General features: G+C 39.7%; 1 protein-coding gene across 1 annotated transcript in view; it reads right to left on the reverse strand.

Annotated features, from left to right (window-relative positions):
• Kif1b (kinesin family member 1B) overlaps window positions 1-16,031 on the reverse strand; it is a 127,695-nt gene that overhangs the window by 82,045 nt on the left and 29,619 nt on the right. Inside the window, exons 3-11 of the mRNA XM_021201226.2 lie at window positions 14,409-14,485; window positions 12,745-12,924; window positions 11,484-11,549; window positions 7,853-8,031; window positions 7,137-7,248; window positions 4,116-4,193; window positions 3,163-3,228; window positions 2,214-2,231; window positions 554-629 (exon numbers count right to left, since the gene is read on the reverse strand). Coding sequence (XP_021056885.1) covers window positions 554-629; window positions 2,214-2,231; window positions 3,163-3,228; window positions 4,116-4,193; window positions 7,137-7,248; window positions 7,853-8,031; window positions 11,484-11,549; window positions 12,745-12,924; window positions 14,409-14,485 — 852 coding nt within the window. The remainder of the gene's footprint in view (window positions 1-553; window positions 630-2,213; window positions 2,232-3,162; window positions 3,229-4,115; window positions 4,194-7,136; window positions 7,249-7,852; window positions 8,032-11,483; window positions 11,550-12,744; window positions 12,925-14,408; window positions 14,486-16,031) is intronic.

The following is a 16,031-nucleotide window of genomic DNA, read 5'->3' on the forward strand; positions in this document are numbered from 1 at the left end:
CTCAGTCGTATAGAGGAGTAAGACTGTGCAGAGTATACTCAACTACAGAAAGCACAAAGGAATATGAGTAGTAAGAACTCTAAGGGAGGAACCAAAGAGAGGGCTCAGTGGCTAAGGCTACTGCTTTTACAGAGAACAGTGTTTGCCCAGCACTCATGGGGGTTTACAGTCTGCAACTCCAATTCCAAGGGACCCCATGCTGCCTTAGAAGCTCTGCATGTCCCGGACATACACATGGTGCATAAACACTCATGCACATGAAATAGCTAGACCTTGGTCGGGGGAGGGGCATCTTAAGAAGGAACAACATTTTAAATAGCTGTATGGAGCACAGAAGACAGTAACTGCAGCTCAGTTTATGTCCCAAAGTAAGTTAATCCAGCCAGGGAAAAGCAAAAGCAAGAGCAGAAAAAAGACAAGAAGCACTCTAGTGAGTTACTATGAATATCTAGACATGACTCTTCTCTCAAACAGATGCAGGGAAATGAGCTACATCATGACACAGCTTTAAAAAGACAGCTACAAAGGGAACGGCTACTAGTGGTCAACATACCTAGATTTTCTCGAAGGAGCCAAGTAAGTACAGAATCCCGATAAGGAATAAAATCCGTTTTCTTCTTCTTTTTACTCTATAAAAGGGAAGGGAATAATGTTAGCAATGCTATGGGTGGAAATTCACATGAAGAGCAAACCAGTCTGAAACTCTGAAGTAAATCTAAAATGGTATTCTACCATGACTGGAAAGTTCTACTTACAGGCCAATTCTTCAAAAAGTGCATGCAAAACAATTTCTTTTAGCATTTCATTTTTAAATCTTTATAACACACACACACACACACACACACACACACACAAACCCAAGAGAGTAGTATTACAATGTACATTGCACATTTACCATGTACCTTTAACCATTATTATTTTGCCATTACCCAAACCCTAGAGTAAACCACAGGCACAGGTCTCAACACTTCACAGATATATCAGATATGAGGAACAAACTGAGTAAATCTAACAATGTAATGCGATTATCTAATATCCCATCCATGTCTTCAGACTATGTCTTTAAAATATTGATTTTAAAGAAAATCCAGTATTTAACTTGTAAACACTCAGGCAAATTATCTTTGACAAGCAATTAAAAAAAAAGAATCCCCGAAATCAGCACTGATACACCAGGCAGCACCAAGTTTGGCTCCCAAAGGAGAGAGTCAACGCAAGCACTGTCCTCAAACGTCTGCACAGTGCCCCCACACACAAGAGCAAAGACAATCTCCTAACACGAGTATCCACAGCTGGAGAAAACGGGCCACTTAAACACGTGAGTACTAAATGCTCTGATGTAAATACTGCCTCTACCTGAGTTTCTTGCATATATTGTTTTTTCTTTTTTTGTTTATTTTCGAGACAGGGTTTCTCTGTGTAGCCCTGGCTGTCCTGGAGCTCACTTTGTAGACCAGGCTGGCCTCGAACTCAGAAATCCACCTGTCTCTGCCTCCCAAGCATATAATTCTTAACTACTATGTGATCTGAATTTTTTTTTGTGCAGAAGAATAACAAACACCTTTTTTTTTTGTACAGAATTTGTATAGAAATATAAGGAAAAAAAAACATATACCATTGGGTAAAGGAAAATAAAATCAATCTTTTCTAGCTTCAGTTAAAACATTAAATTAATTCTATAGCCTTTACTTTATCTTAGTATAACCAAATAGTAGGAAAAAATGTTTTAAATTACTCATAAACTTCTATGGTGGGAAATATGTAAAACAATTTACATATATTAATGATATATAAACTTGTTTTATCTTACTTGTTTCCAATAATTTCAACAAATCAAGTTATGCTTTAGAACGGACTCTAAGGAAATTTAACTCACTACTCCTGGGTGGTTCACAGAGCTATGGAGACACTGATACAGATCCGTGGGATAAACATCCTGACACCATGTAAACGCTTCCTTAAATTTCTCTCCGGTTCCTTTATTTTTATCCCTTCTCCAAAGTACTTTATGTTTCTTAATTAATTCTGGTGTGAAGCCTCATGATTCACAGCCACCCTAAATAATCATTCTAAATTCCAAAGCCAAAAAAAAAGAAAGAAAGAAAGGAAAACCTTTTGGAAGATTCTAACTTATGCCCTATTTATCCTCTGAAAGTATTAAAGCCATAGAGCGAATCACTAAGCTAGTTCAGTGTGACCAATCCCCACCGTACCTTGCTTGTGCAGTTATCCTGCAAACGAAAGCATTTAAAGGAGAGAAAAGAAACATGGGATAAACCTCTAGAATAAATGGAATCAGAAGACTTTCTAGGGACAAGAAGAGATTTAATTCTTTTAGTGATTCAAAGGACCAATTAAATTAGAGCATACAAAAACTAACTTGGGTCTTGAATTTAAATAATGAAGACCATGCAAAATTTGGTTTAGCTTTAATGTGTCAGTATTGCAAAAAAAAGACCATTTTATCGACATATGCACTGCAGAAACAATGATGGTCTGTTAAGATTATAATGGCACTGAAAACTTAAGTGTTGTTGCTGCCTTCACACAGTAGCACTATAACACAATGTACTGGTTGGAGAAATGCTGGTGGACACAAACCTATACTGCCAGTCACATGGGACACACTGCACTCACAATTATGCTCAATGCACTGCAACTGGTGACTGAGACTCACCGATGATGTATCACTTACCATTTCCCCCACCGTTCTAGTGTATTCTGTTTACTTATCACAGTGACACAGTCAGTGAATGGTGCATTTCTAAGGATGCACTCATCTCACTAAGTGATACCTGACTGTACTTTAAGGATATGTATGATTGGTTTCTAAATCAACATCATTCTCCAAAGCCACATTGTTCAAAATCCTCCAAATCTACGCCTCTAACATGAGAGACTATGAGGGAAAACCTACAGAGACACATTTGGTTATTATGAGGTGTGAAGTACGGCTCAAAAACATTTAGTTTTAGGTCAGACAGCTACAGTTGTTACCATTCTCATTTCAGTACAAATTACATCATACTCTAGTCCTACCTGGAAAACCTTTTAAATTACATAAAAAGGCCAAAACCAGCGCGCCCTTGGTAGAGAAGTGCGGTAGCAGCAAGCTCACTTGCTGAGCCCGCACTTCCTCCTAAAGGGAAACAGGAAACTTACCACCTCTGCCAAGGCCGAAATGACTTTGCCCAAAGTTGTAAGAGACTTATTAATATTTGCACCTTCCTAAAATAAACACCAAACATGAAAGATTTACAACAAGGAATTTCTACTACTGCACAGCACTCATATTGCTACAAGCTGAGCGTACCTGTTTTTTACAACATAAATTCTAAAGACTCCCGAAGCCTCTGGTCTTCCCTCTGCTCGCTTGGTAACATTCACCCATCTCCCAAACCCTTCTGCCTTCATGACACTTATGCTGCAGAATCTTACAGAAGTAAGCCTTCCTCCCACAGCTCACCAACACGAAAGGCCTGTCCTCGTTAAACAGTATCTCCAGTTCATACTTGTTCTTACATCTGTATCTTGTATATCCTATTCTCATTACTGTCTCTCCCATCTGGCCAAATTCTGCCCATTTCTCCAAATATAAGATAATCTTCACTCTTGACCATAAAGTCTTTTGTATTTTATTATCTAACCTATCATTTATTGAAATTATAGATCAATAGTTGAGATTTTTTTCCATTAAAAATTAAATTTAAAAATTAGGTTTGTATGTCACATAGTCTCTGGTCCAATCCTTCCACTGCAGCATAAGAGCAGTCTTGGGGGTGGGGTTCAGCTCAGTTGGTAGGTAGTGTGCTTGACTAGCCCACACAAAGCACCAGGACCACATATGAGACATGGTAGCAGATGGAGGCAGGAGGTTCAGAGTTCAAACTCATTCTAGCTACATGTTAAGGTCAAGGCCAGATAGGACTACCTGAGAACCTGTATCAAAGTAAATAATATAGTAAATGCCACTATAAACAATATATAAATTAAAAGATAAAGCTATCTCTTGATAGAATTTTATTTGTAAAACTAGGCAATATGTAGACTCAGCTCCTAGCCCTAGTTTAGCCTCATGATACTGACTGACTAGACCATCTTACTAAAATAAATACCTTTAATCGAGTTCCTTTGGCACCAGTTGAATCAGCTCGTTCACTTCCTGCTAGATCCACCAAGCTGATTTTACTGACCTAGGTAAAGAGCAATAACATGAAAATTAAAAAGTAAATAAGATAGCTGGGTGTGGTAGCACATGATTGTTATTGTGATTCTAACGCACCTCAGGAGGCAGAGGCCATGAGCTCAGAGGTAGCATTCTCAATATAGTGAGGCGTTCAAGACTTAATAAAAAACAAAACAAGCCAGGCAGTGGTGGCACATGCCTTTAATCTTCTGAGTTTGAGGCCAGCCTGGTCTACAGAGTGAGTTCCAGAACAACCAGGGCTACACAGAGAAATCCTGTCTCAAAAAAACTAAACCAAACCAAACCAAACCAAACCAAACCAAAACAAAACAAACAGTAGTCCTTATACCCAGGAAGCATAGACAGATGGATTTCTGTGAATTCTAGGTCAGGCTGGTCTCCACAGCAAATTTCAGGCGAGCCAAGGGTACATGGTGAGTCTGTGTCTTAATGCACATTGACCTCTGTATGTATATGCATTGCATCCACACGCAATACATCCACAGACACACACATGAAGGCTACCAAACTGACATATGAAACATGAAGCACTGAACATGGAGCTCTTATCTACTTCTGAGGGCAATTTACTATTCTGAAAATTGTTTAGTTGTTTCTTAAGAAGCTAAGAATGCCTTTAATACCAGCACTCAGGAGACAGACGCAGGAAGATCTCTGAGTTCAAGGCCAGCCTGGTCTACAGAGTGAGTTCCGGGAAAGCCAGGGCTACATAATAGAGAGACCCTGACTCAAAAGATAAAAAGAAAATAACAAAAACAAACCCCCAAAGCAGAATCTAAACACACATCTGCCACAAGATTCAATTCTATCCTTAAGTATTCACCAATATAAATAAAAAATCAAATTGTCAGCTGGGCATGGTGTGTATAACCTGTAACCCCAATACTTGGGGGGCAAGAGAATCATGAAGCTGAGTGAGTTCAAGGTCAACCTGGACTAAAGAATGAAACACATACTTAGAAAAACAGAAACAAATCTCCACACATGTACACAAATCTCATAGGGCCAAAGGACAAGGCAAAATTAAATAAAGGAGTATTTCCAAGCAATGAAAAAGAACCAACTAGTGACATAACACAAATGAATATCAAAATCATTACGAGCAAAGGAAATTAAGCAATACATACATACATATATAATGTACATAAAACTATACTAAATATAAACTAATCTACAGTGACAAAAGCATATTAAGAACTGTATGAAGCCAGGCGTGGTGGCGCATGCCTTTAATCCCAGCACTCGGGAGGCAGAGGCAGGCGGATTTCTGAGTTTGAGGCCAGCCTGGTCAACAAAGTGAGTTCCAGGACATCCAGGGCTATCTAGAGAAACCCTGTCTCAAAAAAAACCAAACAAACAAAAAAATCAATTTTGGGGCTGGTGAGATGGCTCAGTGGGTAAGAGCACCCGACTGCTCTTCCGAAGGTCCGGAGTTCAAATCCCAGCAACCACATGGTGGCTCATAACCATCTGTAACAAGATCTGACGCCCTCTTCTGGAGTGTCTGAAGATAGCTATAGTGTACTTACATATAATAAATAAATAAATAAATCTAAAAAAAAAAAAAAAAAAAAAGAACTGTATGGATGATATAGAAGAAAAGACAGAAATACTACAAAGTCACGAGGCAACTTTTTGGAGTAACAGAAATCCTCAGTATGCTAATTATTTCGCATATATAAGCATTCATCAAAAATGGTCAAATTTTATACTCTGAATATGTGTAGGCTATTATACACCTTTATAATTCCTCAATGAAATTGTTCAAAAAATTTCAGGACAGTTTAGACAAAAGTATCCAGAAGGGGTACCCTAGGTTCAAATAGTTGAAACAAAACATAGTTTCTAAGCATAAAATAATCCTAGCTTTTCGTGACAACACTATCAGAAAGCACTCACCTTACAAGGCAAAAGGCAGAGAATCCTGTCTAACTACCAGTACAGTAAGTCTAGATTCACAGCACAGCGGTATAGCACTTATCTAACAGGAGTAAGACCCTATGTTCAATTCCGAGCACCCCAACCCACCCTTCCCCAGCTGAAAGAAACCTCACATTTTAAGTTTTATCATCATAATTATTTTTATTAGTTACAACAACAAAATTAACTAATACTGGGTGGCTACTTGGTGCCAGACACTGTTATATGCACTTAACCTACATTAATATTTAATCCTTTTAACAACGCTCTCCAGTTGTTACAGAAGGGGAGATCAGAGGCACAAGGACTAAGGTAATTTGCTAAAGGTTATGTAACTAAAAAGTAGCAAAACCATGACTCAGAGCATGCAATTTCATTCCAAGCTCCATAATATATAACCACCAATGAAGTGAGAAATTAACAATCCAACAGGGCTGGAGAGTTTGTCTAGCATGCCTGATGTTCCTCTGTCCTTGATATCAGAAAACTCGGCAGCGACAAGGGAAACCAGGGGCTAGGAATGGCTCAGTAGCAGTGCCTGCCCACCATGCAATAGGCTCGAGTTCAGGTCTCAGTAACAAAAACAAGCAAGCAAGCAAGCAAGCAAAGAAAGGTACTTAAACAAATTAGAGTGGTGCCAGAGTTATTCCCAGGAATGAAGCATCCTCCGCATGCCTATTCACCTGCAGACATCACTGCAGCAGCTTTATCAATGAACATTACTGTGGTCTAGTCAAGAAGAAAAGGTATTTTCCCCCAACAGACCCACTTAACTGTTTTGCATAAAATACACTATTTTCCCAAAGTTTTACATTTCCTTAACAGTGTTTTCTATCTTTCAGCTCCATGGCAGGCCCAGCACACTAGACACTGGTGTGGGGTAAACGGTGAGTAGACTGAAAAGCCACTCCCTTTAAGGGAGAGAACAGTGATCCTGTCCAAACTGCAGCAAGTAAAAGGACGCTCCCCACAAACTCCCACACAACCTCAGCCATCGAAGTCCTCCCACCTTCTCGGTAGAAAGGTTCGTCTCAGGATCCTGTTTCTTCTGGGTAAAGACAATGGTGAACACAGCGTGGGAACGGCTGCTTGTCTCGTTCATGTTGGTAGCTGCCACGGTTCTAAACAAACCAAAGGTGACCATTTGACAAGAGAATTTTTCCATCAGAGTTACAATGGACAGAAGGTTCTATACAACCGTGCAGGACAATCACAGACAACAGTCTTAGCCTTACTGAGACTAAAGGACTGTCACTTACACAATTGCTCTAAATGCTGTCTTCTTTGTGAGCCCACCAAGTTACCCAACAACTCAAAAGGCAGTGCGCATCAGAATCACTTTTCATACCCCAGCTATCCCTTTAGTAATCACCAGAGAATTTAATTTTTATTCTTAACTGGCTCGTTTATTCCAGAATCAGTTACCTCATCTAGATATTACAGCTAAGATTTTATCATAAGTGAATCAATACCTAAGAGTTAACCAAAGTTCCTACCTGTTTCCACAAGGCAGCATTTTAATGAAGAGAGCTACTTAATATATTGCGCCTGTACCTCTGCAGCATCTCCATACTCAAAGGCTCTACAACTAAGGCAACTTTCATGGCCACAAATGTTGCTTCAATCCTCATGCTGAAAACGAACGAACCTCAAAATACGCCAAAGGATTAGCTTTAGTCTCTGTATCTATTAGTCTATTAGATCAGTCACTAGTCTGTTTCCTACCTGGCTTTGTTCCCAGCATCCATCAGGTCAGCAATGTCGGTGTAGGAAGTGACTGCCAGCTTGGACAGATCCTCCACATACGGTCCAAGAAGCGGGTGCTCACGTACTCGCAAATTACCCTTGTTTTTGGGATTCAGTAAATCTCGTACTCTCTCACAGTAAATTTCCATGTAGCTCACCTAGGAACATTTTATTAAAGTAAATCAGAGGATCTAGAAAAGATACATACACATTAAACACTTTTCCAAAGCTAAACACAGTATTCAGGAGGCAGACACAGAAAAAAACCATGCCTTCAAAGCCAGCATCGACTGAGAGAGGAGATCCTGTATCATTTCAAAGCCAAATCTCGGGCTGGAGAGATGGCTCAGCAATTACCAGCACTGACTGCTCTTCTGGAGGTCCTGAGTTCAAATCCCAGCTACCACACGGTGGCTCACAACCATCCATAATGAGATCTGATGCCCTCGCCCTCTTCTGGTGTGTCTGAAAACAGTTACAGTGTACTTACATATAATAAATAAATAAATCTTAAAAAAAAAAAAAAGGCAAATTCTCAAAAGCTGTTCAATTCTAGGTCAGAACACCATAGTCCTGGGTCCTTTATTCTACTGGCAATGTGTGCAGATATCCTGTCGCATGGGTCAGAAATTGTCTTTCTCAAGAAGGAAGAGGCAAACAGGTATACATAATGCCTATTTTTCTTAGGCAGAAAATATATATTTTAGGAGAACTTTATTAGTACCCCCTCTCTTTTGAAGCAGGGTCTTTATAGCAAAACCAGGCCTCAAACTTGCAATTCTCCTGCCTTACCCTTCAGGTGCTAAGACTACAGGAATGTACCATCTCACCCAGCTTTATTGGCAATTTAAAAATCCATATTACCATCAACATTGAGGCTTAAAGTGAGGTTATTCCAAGAGCCTGGAAATTAATATTTCTATCTCTCTTTCTCTTTTTTTAAATTTACTTATTTTATAAGTATTGGTGTTTTGTCTGTACATATGTCTGTGAGGGTGTCAGATCCCCTGGAACCAGAGGTACGGACAGTTGTGAGCTGCAATGTGGGTGCTTCCAGTTGAACCTGGGTCCTCTAGAAGAGCAGCCAATGCTCTTTTTTTTAAAAAGATTTATTTATTTATTATATGTAAGTACACTGTAGCTGTCTTCAGACACTCCAGAAGAGGGCGTCAGATATTGTTAGGGACGGTTATGAGCCACCATGTGGTTGCTGGGATTTGAACTCCGGACCTTTGGAAGATCAGTCGGATTCTCTTACCCACTGAGCCATCTCACCAGCCCTGCAGCCAGTGCTCTTAACTATTGAGCCAATCCCGGAAATTAATTATTTTTATCAAAATTAAAACCAATTTAATTAAAATTAAATTGTTTTCTCTGTTTGCAGAGAAATCAATAACTAATTCTTTTGCTTTGTGTGTGTTTAAGTGGGCACACATGTGGACATGCTTGTGCATGCTAATGGTAAATCTCATCTTGGGTATCCCTCCTCAGATACCATACACCTCTTTCTTTCTTTCTTTTTTTTTTTTTTTTAAGATAGGGTCTCTCGCTGGCATGGAGCATCTGGTAAGAGAGCAGCAGGGAACTGGGTATGCCTGCCTGCTTGGAGCTCGGATTCCACCTACACACCACCATCCTGGATCCTTTATAGCAAACACTTTGAACTGAGCTGTCTCCCCTGCCCAGTAACTAATCTTTTAAGGTTGACCACAGTGCTATTAACTATGGATAATGGATCCACCAGGACAATGGCTTAAGGAAGACTTAGGAAGGCTCAGAAGATACACTCCATGCATTCCTGTGCCATCAATAGGACACGGCTATGGTGGTGGTAAGGAACCATGCTGTAATTTCCTAATATGAAGCAGGACTGGTACAGTCACTTCCCTTTCCTCTAATCCCTTGCTCATCAAATCATCAGGATTTCCACAAAAAACAGTACGCTGGTGTGCAAATGTGAGTAGTTATTCCGCATAAGAAAGTAGTAAGGCAACATGTTGGTTACATAGGATCAGCCAAATGAACTTTACTGGAGTCTGAACTCTGTGCCAATCTAAGCAACTGCTGAATGCTCAGCCCCAAGTGAGCATCCCTATCACCCCATCCAAGCCTGAAGGAACACAGTGGGAGAGAGGGCAGAAGGATGTAAGAACTGGAGGAAGGGGACAATGCTGTAGAACTCTGCTTCTGGGCCTGGCCTGGCCACTGCACTCATGAACTCACAAGGTCTATGATGACCTGCACAAGATTGTACCGTCAGCATCTGAAATGGAAGGGAAGGAGTTCACAAATCCCCATCCCTCTCTGAGAATTCACAGGCAGTTGAGTTGTTAGAGGGTAGGGCCCATGAGACTCCATCCCTCCCTGAGGATATGCTCAAGGGTTGCTAAGGGAAAGAGACATTTTCTTCAGCAATGAAGTTGCTGGTAAGTTGCCCGTGCCTTTGTAAATAATCCCTTACCCAGGTTCCTGTAACTCCAACTGGACTCATTGGGTCACACCCTCCCCCAAGAAGATATGAAGGAAGGACTAGTTCAAAAACAGAGGTTCAGTGAACGTGGAAGAAAGAAAAGAAAGGGTGGTAAGAGAGAATATGATCAAGATGCATTATATAAGAATATGAAAATATGCCGGGTGGTGGTGGCGCACGCCTTTAATCCCAGTACTTGGGAGGCAGAGGCAGGCAGATTTCTGAGTTCAAGGCCAGCCTGGTCACAGAATGAGTTCCAGGACAGCCAGTGCTACACAGAGAAATCCCTGTCTTAAAAAACCAACTAATCCCAGCACTCGGGAGGCAGAAGCAGGCGGATTTCTGAGTTCGAGGCCAGCCTGGTCTACAGAGTGAGTTGCAGGACAGCCAGGGCTACACAGAGAAAACCTGTCTTGAAAAAAACAAAAACAAAAAAAGAATATGAAAATATAATGAAACACATTATATATTTTATTGTATGTTAATAAAAAATAACAGTGTAAAATGTACATACACATCATAGAAGTTTTTTGGTTTTTTGTTTTTTGTTTTTTTTTAATCTTGGAAGTTTTAAAAATGGGATGTTCAGATTTTTACTTGTGCATATGTTTGTATATATCCCTCAGAGTGCAATTGCTGGAAGAGGTCAGCAGATGGCATGAGGTCCCTCAGTGGAAGGAGAGAATCAACTCTGGCAACCAACTTCCATTCCTACCTATAGCATGGCACGTTACTATATATACATGCACCTACATGAATACACACGATAGATAGATAGATAGATAGATAGATAGATAGATAGATAGATAGATAGATATAAAATTAATGACATTTTAAAGAAATAATAGAGGAAGGCTGGACATGGTAGCACATATTTATAATCTTAGGCAGATTATAATAATCTTTATATTTATAATATATAAGATATTTATAATTTTAGCACATATTTATAATCCTCAGTAGGCAGAGGCAGGCAGCTCTTTGTGAGTTTGAGGCCAGCTGGTTCTACATAGTGAATTCCACCTATACTGATACACTGAGACCAGGACTGAATTAAGAGACCTTGTACAAAAGGGGGGTGGGTGGGAATGGAGGAACAGGAATACAAAAGTCTTTGGTTTCAGTAACAGCTCTACTCACCTCTACAGAGTAAGACATTTCTTCATTACAATTGTCATTGATCTTCTCAAAAAGTTCTTCACATAACTAAGAAAGCAGAATGAAAAGAACTGTGAACAGCCCAAATCAGACGTAATGCATTATCTACAGTGTTAGGTGAATTCATTAATAAGATATTCTTTCTTTTTTTCTCTCTAAATGGATATGTCATACACTTCAAACAGTATTTTAAATAAAAATGTTATATACTCTGATAGGCTCCTAATTGTTATTCTCCTCCAACAATAGAAAACTGATAATTTCCTTATGAAGAAACCCCCATTCATCCATTTCTGATTTTTCATACTGTACTCACATAACTAATAATATATCACTACAGCAATAACAGTGACTCAAAGTGAGCACCAACTTATGGGTAAAGACTTAACCGCAACACCGACATGTGGAGGCGCACACCTTCAATCCCAGTACTTTGGAGACAGAAGCAGGGGGTTCTCTGTGAGTTCTAGGCCAGCCTGCTTTACTTAGTGAGTTCTACGACAGCCAGAGCTAAATAGTAAAACCATTTCAAAGGGCAAAAAAAAAAAAAAAGGCAAGCAAAAACCAAAGACTTAACTCCAACGTTATTTATCACAATCAAAACTTAAAGTTTAGAGAGAGTATAAGGTGCAGAGCTCAGTTGGTAAAGTGCTTGCCTAGCATGTTCAAAGACCTGGGCAGGATACCCACAACCCCATAAACTGGATGTGATAGCACACACACACACACACACACACACACACACACACACACACACACACACAGACAGACAGACAAACAGATAGATAGATAGATAGATAGATAGATAGATAGATAGATAGATAGATAGATAGATAGACAGACAGACAAAGGGACAGAACTGGGTTGTAGCTTGGATTCTATCCTCAGGACAAAAACAACAACAACAAAAAGGAAATAAAAGCACGTTCTTTAGATTAACACTTCCGGAGTGTTCCAACATTCAGAAAAAAAGCTTTAAGAAAAAACCTGAGAACACTAAAAGATAGGATATAGGGTAGTGCAGAAACAACAATGTCTTAGAAAACATTAACTTCCCCATCTTAAAGTCTATGTGTGTACCTGTTAATCTTCCCTCTTCATAGTTAGCACTTTGAGGGAAGTAGACGGGTCATCAACCTTAGGGCCTTGCATATGAGAGGCTCTGAATATAGTTTTACTAAATAAAAAGCAATCTGAGATGGAAAGTACTGATGGGCACAGAGGCTAACACTCGGTTCTTTACCTGTGGAATGATTCCAGCTTGGCTCTCTTCTTGTTTCCCCATCATCGTGTAGGATTTCCCAGCACCAGTCTGCCCATAGGCAAAGATACAGACATTATATCCTTCAAAGGCATGTAAGAGCATTTCCTTTCCAATGTCATTGTACACACGATTCTGCGATGCAAAACAGGGATCTTCAGGCTGTAAAGATTAGGAAAAAAAGTTATGGCATGTTACTAATAGTCTGTCTTACATTTGACTGCTTCCATATTTTAAAAATTGTTTGGAATCAGACTAGTCATTTAAGCTATGCTACACATTTTTAAGAACCTTCTACATGTCTTTTTTTTTTTTTTTTTCCATTTTATACAGACATACAGAAGACACTGTAGAGGTTAGAGCTCCATGACTCTCTTCAGTAGAAAACCAGAACAGCAGCCCAGAGGTCAGGCTCACATATAAACTCACTCTAAAGAGTGTGGCTGTTTTTAATGAATACAACTTTGGGGGAGAGCATTTCCAATTCCTCCCTCAACCCTTTCCTTGATAATTAGGCTCTGGATAGTTGGAACATCTCTCCTCACAGAACAGGAAAAAGTTAAAATGCCTAAGAAACAGAAGCACAGAAATGGAAGTAAGCTCAAATGAAGAAGCAGTCTTTAAAGTCAGCAAGACTTGGTTCTTCATTGACGAAAGGTGTCAGGGAAGAATCAAAATACTTGATTAAAGTAAATACTTTATTCTTTAGGTAGGATTCTCTGTATCAAAAACTAAGTTCATGGCTGGGTGCAGTCACATAGAGTTGTAACTTCATCACTGTGAAGGAGGAGGCAGGAAGGTGAGGGATTCAAGGCCAAGTGAGACCCTGTCTCATTTTTTCTTTTAAGTTTTAGTTTTCGTTTTTGGAGACAGTTTCACTGTGTAGCTCCCGCTGGCCTGGAACTTGATCTGCAGAACAGGTGACCTTTGAACTCACAGAAATCCACCTGCCTCTACCTCCTGACAGCTGGGTCTAAAGGTATATGCCACCACACCAGGGCTTCAAAACATCTGTCTTTAAAAATTAAGATAGATTAAGAGGTTGGGGATGTGGCTCAGTGGGTAAAGTGCTTCTGTGCAAACACAAAAGCCTAAGTTTAGAACCCCAGTATCCACATGAAGCTACAGTAGCACATAGTGCTAGGAATTAGTCAGGGGGATCCTAAGCGTCACTGACCAGACAGTCTAGCCAGTCGGTAAGCTGCAGGGTCAGAGAAATATGGTGGAAAGTGACAGAGGAGGACACCAGATACCAACCTCAACATGTGAACATATGCACCCCGCTCCCCCACACACACAGATACATGAATGAACAAATAATTTTTTAAATGAACTCCTGAACTGGGAATTTATCAGCTAGGTATTGTAGCCCATGCCTGTAATTCCAGCAGTTGAGATGGTAAGTCAGGAATACTGTCCCAAGGTTGAAGTTAGTCTAGGATATATAGTGAGTTCAATGCCAATGTGGGCAATGAGATTCTGACTTTAAAAACAAAAAACAAACAAACAAACAAAAAACCCAACACCTCTCTTTCAAACGCACAAAGCGAACTCATCCCTGACCACAATCAGAAAATTAGAATTGGATCTTGGAACAATTCAGGATAAGAAAAAGACAAAGAAGGAGAGGGAGGCAGCAGACTCACCGAGGTGTGAGACCAGTAGGAGTGGTCAAAGCTGAAGGACTTTGGTGCTTCCTTGGGGTTCTTTGGGTTAATAATACCTACAGAAGAAAGGGATTTAGTTATGTTAAGTCCATCAAGTTCATTAGCTCAAAAAAAAAAAAAAAGTTATCATTGTTTAAGAGGGCAATTTATACTACAGAACACACACACACACACACACACACACACACACACACACACACATACCACAACACTCATTTGGGTGTTGCTAGTATTCAGAACAAAGCCTAGTATGTAACAGCTTCTCAATAAATCTTCCAGAACTGAATCCCTTGCTAAGTTAGCAGCTAAAACTTAACAGTTTCTATTTCAAAGCATGACATAAGGTATGAAACATTTCAACATGTTAGAAATAAAAATTAGATACATTTTATTACATTAATCCAACCCGATGTGATATAAAGTCTTTGTGAAGTGTTTGCTATCTACTTCAAAAAAGCATTTGGTAATGGAAAAAAAAAAAAGCATAGCCAAGTTTGGGTTTCTAACATCCACAGTAGATAACATGTAATCTATTACATGTATATGTGTGCATGGGTGTTTATGCAGAACCACAGAGCACTAATAGATCATAAATCTTACTACACATTGAAAATGACTTTGTACAACTAACACTACCATACCACATGGAAGCAACTGATTGAATGTGAAGCTTACTCCTCCCTTTCTCATACATACAAAGCTTTATCATCTCATATTTCACAAGACAGACACTCCCAAACATGTGATTATAAAATCTACTCTAAGACTGGACAACTCAACCAACTCATTTTGCTGAGGCAAGGCTATATCCCAAACTATCAGTGAAAACAGGATTAAAAAGTAAATGTGTTTTGGGCAGCTGGTGTAGCGGACACAAATAGCAACAGTTGCTATGGAGCTTAGAGCTCCCTCTTGCTGGATTCCTCTGGGTACAGCCACATACTTATGTTCCAACCTCAAATGCTGACAGAGTATTAATAAGGCTCACATTACACATAATCATGTGACCAGAGGACATGGTTCTAGAAAGACCATCTCCCTACAAAGAAACAGTAATCTAATCAAAGTCTGACAGAGAGCACAGCGCACCAGCCAGCATTTGAAGGTGTAATTACTCCAACCCATAGTATTTTGTGTTTAGTAACCTTTTTATCCTCCCAAGCACTCAATGAGGCAAATGTTTTCTCATCCCATTTTTTAAAAAACCATCACAGAAAATACTCTTCCGGCCACAGAAATAGCTAGCGGCAGATCTAGAATTTGACTCTGCAGAGCTGTCAATTAGCTTTGCACACACGAAGATTACCAAGGTGAGACAGGAAAGCATCTTATACATTTGTATACGTATATGGCTACATGCACATTGCTACCCCCTAAATTAAACCATAGGTGTTGTTTAAAACTCTCTTTATTCACTTAAAGTTTCTCTGTTTTAACAATAAGACAACAAACTACCAAGAAAACAAAAATTAAGAGTCCAGGCTAAAAAACCAGCAAGAACAATGAGATGGAGGCATGGCCCTCGAGTCAGCCTTTACCCCTGAAAGACGGCTAATAACCACCCCTGACATCTAGACATTGGCTGTTACCACACACTTAGGC

Source organism: Mus pahari, chromosome 6 (genome assembly GCF_900095145.1).
Source record: "Mus pahari chromosome 6, PAHARI_EIJ_v1.1, whole genome shotgun sequence".
Taxonomy (NCBI): Eukaryota; Metazoa; Chordata; class Mammalia; order Rodentia; family Muridae; genus Mus; species Mus pahari.